The 9,130-nt window shown below is 39.5% G+C and overlaps 1 protein-coding gene across 2 annotated transcripts in view; it reads left to right on the top strand.

Moving 5' to 3' along the window:
* The window catches only part of samd10b (sterile alpha motif domain containing 10b), a 58,041-nt gene that overhangs the window by 45,630 nt on the left and 3,281 nt on the right, over positions 1–9,130 (top strand). For both annotated transcript variants that reach the window (XM_005931832.1, XM_005931831.3), the window contains exon 4: positions 2,673–2,813. In XM_005931832.1, the coding sequence (XP_005931894.1) occupies positions 2,673–2,813 (141 nt within the window). The remainder of the gene's footprint in view (positions 1–2,672; positions 2,814–9,130) is intronic.

Below are 9,130 nucleotides of genomic sequence, written 5' to 3'. Positions count from 1 at the left end.
TTTTAAGAGTCATTATTGTTCCAGCCAAGGCAGAACTGCTTCCCATTTGCCCAGAGACATTGTTAATAAGCAATTTATTTTGAAGCCAAATTGAGAGAGGCGATCTCTATTGAAACAGCTTTTGTTTTTGTGTCTCTTTTCTGCCTTTGACAGCATACTTTCCCTATCTGCAGGCAATTATTAGGAGCTGTATTAAGTCTGTCTGAGGGGAATTGATTTGAGCTCCATTCATCTGCTTTGTCTCATTTGTACACATGCACACACAGACATTCACAGAGCAAGGGCAGTAGTTTTTTTTTTCTAGGACACACTGGTCCTGCTTTTGGCAAGCGCACATGAGAGGGCTTTTGTGGGGATTGGGTAAAGAGGCCGACGAATGTGTACGAGCAGACAGAAGTGTGTGTGTGTGTGTGTGTGTGTGTGTGTGTGTGTGTGTGTGTGTGTGTAAAAGAAAGAAATACTGATATACCACACAAAATAAATGGAAAATTATTGTTGTATCCTCGAGGTAGTTGTGCTCATACAAATTGGGTAATTCGACTCTGTGTGCTCGAAACAGGGAGCACCTGGACTCGGAGGAGAAGCAAATAATCTCCCTTTAAACAAAAAGTGCATAGACACACATGCACAGCAAACACACACGATCCATTCAACCATTATAAAAGCTAACTGGTTTGTCATGGCCTTTCCTCCAAGGGAGAGCAGCCATACCCACAGAAGAGGGAACTATTGTCTATATTGTTGGAGCCCATCTGGTAGTAAGGAAAAGACAGGCTGACAGTTCTGTCCTCATTTGGCTTGGCTAGTTCCATTGAGAGCAGTATATCGTATATCAGAGAGCTGGGAAGTGTACAAAACACACACTGCTGCTATCTTATATTATATTCAGCTGTCTGTTATATAAAGTATCAATTGGCTTTAAAAGAGCATTTTTGCTGAGATAGTTCTTCACTGTTTTGCATTGTTCTAGTCTGAAATTGTATTTCAGTTTACCTCAAGAGGAAACATACCACACTCACACACACATACGTCCATAGTAGAGTATAAAAATAAGACTGGAACCAAAAGAGTAGCAGCTTTTATTTGTGAGAGTGTACTAAACGGCAAATGAGTCAGCTGAGTCATGCAGCCAAAAACATGGAAATCTGTCAAGATGCCCATGCTACACGAGCTGATGGAAACAAAAGGTTTCCTTTAGCTAAATATAGAGCTGTTGGACTCATTTGGAAAAATTACACAATCCCAGATCAGTGCTTTTATACTGGTTTTAGGTTAGATGAAGGGTTTTTGCTGTATAACTTATCTGAATTGCTGTGATTAAGATGTTAAAGAAGAATATGGTTTGGGGCATACATTTTTCTTAACAGATGGTTTTAGAGGCACTCAGGCCGGGCCTGGGTCACAACAGACCTATTTCAGTGTAATGTAGCACACCATCAAATCTCTTCTCCAACATAGAGTCTGTGTTATAAAATATGACTACAGAGTCCTTTAAGGGTATTTATATTTTATGGGCTAAGAAAAAAGACAGAGGGCATGTGGGTCTAATTCTCTATCCATTTTCCCTCTTTTGATTTTATTTGCTTTTATTGTGTTCCCTTCTTTCTCCTCTGCTTTTGCACTCGTCCTACAGATTTGCTCACTGATTACTGTGGGTACATAAAGGAAAAAATTGAGGCTCAGTGTAAGTGTGACAGCAAAAGAAACAGAAAGGAAATGTGAAAGGTGTTTACAAGCTATGAAATACACACTGGTTGTACATGCAATATATAACCTGTGTGACTTTTCTTCTCCAGAACATACTTATGATGCAGGTATAGAAAAATGAAAAAAACAAAGGTACAGAAGATATGTGCGGGGCAATGAAATGGAAATGAATAGAGTGATATAGAGAGCTGCATGAGTAATGAGTCAAATTATGATTTGGGCGTCGTACAGAGCTGCTGCAGGTATGATGGATTCCTCTTCTTTCTGCGCCTGCGAAGGACGTAGCTCTCCTACTCTCAGTAAGCTCTCTGTGTGCTGCACCTCCACACATACAAGTGTTTGATATTGTGTCTGTGTTCATGGGAGTGCGGCTTGGTTGTAAAAGCTGTTTACTGTGGGTAATGGTATGTTAAATGTGAGTGTCCCCAGGGTTAACTGCCAAACTGTAGTAAAACTTAACCATAGAAAGAGTCTGCCTGTGTGAGCCAGCCTTTTTACTGTTAGCCACCAGGTGGCTGAAGTGCTGACCAGGAAAAGAAAAAACATTTCTAATTTATGTACATAAGAATGTGCATTTCATTTGCCTTTTTCTTTTTTGAGATTGGGAGAATATTCACATTGGAAACATGTGGAACCCACAGATTTCTATCAAATGTATATTTTTCTTATTTTATTTATGTCAGCGACAACACTGCAACATTTAATAGATGCTTTATAACACACACACACACACAAAGAGATGGGTCCTTATATGTTCTTGCTGCTACATTACTGTTACATTTTATCAAATGTAAATGTAGTAGTTAAATGTGTCAGTATTTTCCCATAGGGTTATATGAAACAATATTTCATTTACAAGGGCTAAATCAAAATTTTAAGCTGATAACACTGAAATATCTATTTTATGGCTACTTTCTGAATTAGTGGAGAAAACTATCCTGACGTTTCCTTTCTGTTCCTTGCAGGACGAGCATTGCTGCGTTTAAATGGGGAGAAGTTGGAGAGGATGGGCATTGTCCAGGAGACACTAAGGCAGGAGGTCCTCCAACAGGTCCTCCAGCTGCAGGTCAGAGAAGAGGTCCGCAACCTGCAGCTCCTTAGTAGAAGTAAGATCTCAAGATTTTGTGAGCGAATAACCATGCTGCTGTGCACTTCTGTTTTGTGCCTGTAATTGTGTGCTGGTGTATTGATGTGAGAGAGGGAACAATAACAAGAGACAGGGGAAGAGCAGTTGGGCTTGGTTAAATTGGGAGGTGGCAGCGTGAGACCATTGATGCCTGCTGTGACATACGTGGAGTTGGGCATTCAAGTGCAATTGTTTGTGGCTGTGTGGTTTTATTGAAGGGAGCCCTTGATTTGCTGCACTGCCTCTGAATGGTGACTTCGGTAAATTCTTTTATTTTCCAGCCATCAATAAACTTGCTCAGGCAGGCACTGCTGACCTGGATTCAGACGTTGATGTGGTTTGTGTCTTAAATGGAGTGTTTTTCTTTTTATCTGCTGCGGTGATTGTTTTCTGTGCGCATTGAGGACTGGGTGGCATCAAAGGGAAACACGTGCACAGACTCCTTTCTCTGTATGAGCACGATTATATGGTTATTTAAAGCTTCCAACATTTTCAGTACATTTTATATTCCAACTTTAGCAGAATTACCTCATCCAATAGGCCAAATGTAATGATGATAAGTGCCATAGGTTTTCTTGGTGTAAGAGTTTGTATTCAAAGCCAAATGCGGGGCACCTTCATTCAGTTTAAACACTATAATCTTCAAGATCATGACCTATATCAAGAAGCAGCAACATCCTGGCTGAGCACATACCTTGAATAAAAGGGATTCTGCAACATTTAAGGGGAATTGCAAGAAGCTTACAGCCTTAGTCGTTTCTAGATTGTTCAAGCTTAAAACAAAAAATGTCTCGAGGTTTCAGATTATCCTGAAGAACAAAGCTTTTTCTGCAAAATTCAAGAAAAAAAAATGCCCAGTCTCCCTTAACATGAGTGTTCTTGTCTAAAATTGATTATTTTGTTAAATCAGGCTGAGCAGTGAAGTTGTTTTTGTCATCAAGTGATCATCATCAACTGATGGCACAAGGGCTCTTATAATCACCAGTTAGATACAAACAAGTAAATGAAACACTCCTTGTACTTTGACAAGCTCTCCACTTTCAGTATCTGATCATGCATGCTGCTGAAGTTACTGTTTGGTTTTCTGCATATTCCTACTTGCTGCAGACCACTTTGGGGTAAGTGTGGGGAAAATATGTTTATGTGAATTTTAATCTTTCAGTGGCCCATACATAAAGCTGTGTACAGAGCCAGAGAGACGGAAGAGCTACACATCTGGGGCTACAGCACGAAGCTGTACAAAAATCCTGCATGGTTGTGCACTGTTGTCAAGGCATGGACAAGTTTGCCAGTTAAACATCTACAACAAACTAACAACAATAAAGATGAGGCGTAAATCATCTTCAGTTTGAGATATAGGGAAGCAGTGAAGAGAGTTTATCCGGTTTAAAATATTATCATGTGATAGTTTTAATTTACATTCAGTAATGAAAACACTGGAGTTGTAGTTCTCTATTAATAAAAATGAATTCTTTAGAGCTTAGAAGCAAAGGTTGTGCCTGAAAGAGCAATAATGTAGATATATTTGGGGTGAGAGGTTGGGGTTGCAGAAAATGTTTGAGAGTTGCTGAATTAAGAATTGTAATTGGTATAAAACCCCTACAGTAATTAATGAATAACAAGAAACAGCACACAGGACTGAATTGGGTGACTACTAAAGACTAAATTCTAATTTGTTTCAGTAAAAGGTGCTGCACTTTCTTTGAAGTGGTAATTATACAAAATCAGTCTCAGGTTAGCACTCAGTACTGTTTGACACGGATGGACCACTCCCTCTCATCTTTTTTGCCTCATTCACTTCACTTACAGATATAGAATGTAAAAGTGCATTTGATGGCATGTGTGCCAACCAAGCATGCTGTACTAAATTAAGCTGAATTAAACTGAGACATGTGATGCAACTTACTGGTAGGCAGAATTGCTTTTGGAAACTTCTATTAACTGGAAAATGCATTGCAATGCAAATGTAATTTCCCAGTTCAGCAGCCTCTGACTTTAAGCTATAAGGCCAAGCTAATTTGGTGCACTCATAAAACACCTGAGTTTCACAGGGTTGCAGGGTATTCAAAGGTGATAAAGGCAGGTCGAGGTGTGAACCCTTGGAAGAAGCGATAATGGGGATGTTTCAGTGGCTGAAATGAAATGAGAAGTGTTATGAGGTGGTGTGATGTGATGAGGTGCTGATGAGGTGCTCATCTCAGGAAAAGGTGAAGGTCTGGACTGAAACTGGTTTAGTGTAAGATAACAATCTTGTCATTTTCTAAAAAACAAGTTAATGTTGCAATCAACTTCATGTAACCAGTGTCAAAGTCATCCACAATTTTATTGTCAGAACTTCTCAGAAGTAGAGGAGGAAGAGACACAGCTGTTTTCTAGCCTAAAGTCAAACATCGCAGTTTATTGTCAGTGCCTCAGCCAACTTGTATCTTAACCATTCCAGTAACATGGCTGTAGAAATAAGACACCAATGGCTGTCACTTACCTGACCATTTTCATCCAAACCACTGATCCCACTGCTTTTGTATGATTTTGGTGTGCCTGTAGCTCAGGTGGTAGAGCATGTCACCTACAAATCAGAAGACTGGTCATTCGATCGCGGCGCTGCTCCAGTCTGCATGCCAAAAATCCTCGGGCAAGACACTAACCAGGTTGCTCTCCAATGCATCCATCAGAGTGTGAATGTTAGACACAAAGCACAAAGTGCTTGTATGAATGAGTGTGACTAGGTGAATGAGGCATGTTGTTTAAAGCATTTTGAGTGTTCAGGTAGAGTAGAGAGGCACTACATAAGAACCAGTCCATTTACCATTTGCCATAAAGCTTCATAGAGACATTTATGGCCCGCAGATTATCCTCTTATTTCCAAAAGTTCCAAAACTCTTCCTTTATCCCTACCAAAAAAAATTATATTTAAATTTTTTAGTAAAATATATTTCTGATGGAATTAAGTTTCTGTGGATCAGTCACCAGGTGGGGCTGGGTTAAGACGGAAAAAATATGCTGATGTGAGGAGAAAAGGGAATGAGGCTGACGTTTTGGCTTGTGAGTCAGATGTGGAGAAGGATGCTGATGGTGAATCGGAAGATAGAGAGAAAGAAAGAAAGAAGCAGACTCACTCAGTGGTTAATGCATATTAGGATTTAGACTCATCTTTGCTCACTCCACACACACTTCTAACTATTCTCCCTGAATGATTCGCCCAATACACTTTCACTTCTGGGGTGATTTAGCAGAGCCGTCATACCAGCTGTCAGGTCTGATTCATCTCCAGTGGATTTACCAAAAATTAAATATTGATCTCACAATAACTTTTTAAAAAAGGGGGGGGGGAATACAGATGCAGCAGTAAAGCTGAATCTGATGGGAGCTTGTCTCTGATCTGAGCCGTGATAGCACACTTTAACGCAACCCTTACAAGGCCCTCACATTATTGATGTCAGGATTGTAGAAGGCTCTGTTCAGTAATTCTTAAGCTTTTACAAGCAGTGCAGACTTTCTCTGTCTCTCTCCAATTCATTAAAAAAGCTGAAACAGAGCTGTGACACAAAATTAAAGGGACAAATTATAGAAAAGAGCACCTAAACACCTGGAGGGTATGATTTGAATATGGAGAGGTGAAAAAGACAAGACTAGTGTGCCATAAAAAGGAGGACAGAGAGCTGAGACTGGAGGTGAAGTGTTTAACAGAGAAAAATACTGGAACTGAAATTAACAGATCACAGAGATAAAGAAATGAGACAGGTGAAGAGGTTAATAAAGGGACATTGATACTTGATCTGATTTCACTTTTATTCTCTGACTACGGGGCCCTACTTTTCTGCTTCTTGTTAATCTGCGTAAAGCAGGCTCAGTTGCTTAAAGCAATGTAATAACATTTCACACTCAGCCAAGAATGAGATTACTTTGGGTGCAAATTATGGTTGAAAATGCTCTTCTGCATGCGATACCCAGTGAAAAACAAAACTCTTGTCTGTGGATAAAAGGGAATTTTGTCTGTTATTTGATGTCCATAAAAATTGTGGAAAGATTTTTTTTTTTAAGATGTTCCCCATCTGTAAATTTTGATTATTAAATTAAAACATTTCATGATATTTCCATGCCCTGAGAAAATAGCAAAATAAAACTGGAGGTGCAGAAATGTAAAAATAGACTAAAACACTAGATGGGATGGTTGGAGGGGGATGTTTTGGCCTCCACTGCACCAGCTGCGAATGTTCATTTTTAAGATGTCTTTCACAAGTCACCCAACTTCATGAAAGCCCGTGACTAAACTGCTACTCTGCCCTTTAAAGGTTGGCTGTGGTGACTTCGATGGTTAGGTATTTTTGGTTTCTGTAATAGCAGCCCCTCCTGTGAGCCTCGGAAGAACACATAATCTCTTATTAAAGTCCTCACAAGCCTTTTCTTTCCTCCCTAAACTCCTGATATTCACTTCTAAAGACTTTGCTAGGTTTTTCTCATTGGCTTCTTTTTTCTTTCCTTCTACCATATAAAACACAGTTCATTTTCAGTCATTGCTGCAGATCCATGTAATGGATCTTGTCTTACTTACTGACCACTCAAAGCACTTTACAACTCACCTGCCTCACAGCCATAATCGATTAAGAATCACCAATTAACCTATAATTCGGGTCTTTTGATTCTAGGCTGAAGGCGGTGTACCTTGAAGAAATCTATCCTAATCAGAGAGAAAGCAAGAAAAGTCCACAAAGAAAAGCCCAAGCAGGGCAGGAGATTCAAACTAGGAACCTTAAGCAGCCTATCACTGTGCTTTAAAAACACATAACTTGTTTGGGACACTAAAAAGCCCATGGTAAACTCTTAAGGCATACATATATATTCATGTTTGAGAAAAAAAGAACCCTACATCAACTGGCATGTTTTCAGTTATTCTTTTGACTGTATTGTTATATATGGGCATTTTTGATAACATGACATGAAACTTTTTGCTTTGCAATAGCTCATCTTGCCTCCTTCACCTAATAAGATATGTTCATGCAGTCCAAGAGTCTTGTTGCTTCTGGTTCCCCTCCAGTGCTCTTTTGAAATTGGCCAAGTTTCTCTCAGAGGGGATGTTTGGTTTCCAAGTGCCTCCTTGCCTTATTTGGCACCATGTTCATATTAGACGACTTCTCCTGACAGATGACACGCTGAGGCTGAGGGCTGCTGATATCCGCGGTCTAGCAGAAGTCATAAGAAAGGGGGATTTTAAGATCATTCCTGATAGCTTCTTCTCCCTGTTTTCAGGGGGTCTGCGGTCACATTGTTGGTAGATGTGTTTGGTTCATGCAAGAAAATGATTCATGTTCCCCTATCTGAAATCTTGTTACGCTCTTTGCTAAACCAGGGTTTAGTGTGTTACGCTATGATAATTCCTACCCTCCAGAAACAACATGAAATGACTTAGTTCAGTTTCACAGAAACCTCTTAAAAAACAGGGAATAGAATTTGCATCTGAATTGGAAAAAGGGGGCCTACAGCTATCAGATATTGGATATGTTTTATTTCGTTTTACGGCATGTAAATAATAGTCAAGTAATTGTCAGTGATGAGTAATTATCAGTCAAATGAACAATAAGGGAATTGATAGTAATCTTTTGCATATAAAATACCAATCATCTATCTAACCCATCCAACCATACAGAGGCTGATTCCAGTGAGATAAATGTGTTCTGATAGTCAGGGTCCATTTCATGGTTAAAAACAAAGTCCAGCTCACAATGATGTGACTCTTGGAGCATAACCCACCTCACTCCTTTACATATTGTTTAATATTAGACTGAAAAACTTTTGGAATTCACTATTATAAACTTTTTATCCACTTTTTAAGTCTGCAGACAGTAAGCGTTTGAAATGCAAAACATTTGAAAGAATGTAGATTTACATCCCAGCATCAAAGCTAAATGCAAATTTATACATGAGCACATCCGTCCTGGCAGTACTATGCAGCATACAATACTGCTCTTCATGTATACAACCCTGCTACTGTTGGGAATGGTGCGGTGCCTTATCTTTTTTTGTGTGTGTGGATCTTTTATTTGTACTTTTACACACTACATTTCAAGTGTTCTCGGTAGAATTGGTTGCTTTATTTTAGTCAGCAAGTGAAAGGTAAGGTTGATGTCTTTCAAAGCCCAGAGCCACAGCTCTCTTAGGGCAACGTAAACCATGCAGGGGTTGTAACATCTTGAATGCTTTGGAAGAGAGGATTCACATCAGAGCCCAGTGGGAGATCCACCTTCCCTCTTCCTCTTAGCCACTGGTTGCGAATAATATCTTTATAACATACTGTCAGAA

Source organism: Haplochromis burtoni, unplaced genomic scaffold, assembly GCF_018398535.1.
Source record: "Haplochromis burtoni strain Fernald_Lab_line unplaced genomic scaffold, NCSU_Asbu1 Contig_146, whole genome shotgun sequence".
Taxonomy (NCBI): domain Eukaryota; kingdom Metazoa; phylum Chordata; class Actinopteri; order Cichliformes; family Cichlidae; genus Haplochromis; species Haplochromis burtoni.
The sequence above is the reverse complement of the archived record's forward strand: the minus strand, read 5'-3'. Positions and strand labels throughout refer to the sequence as shown.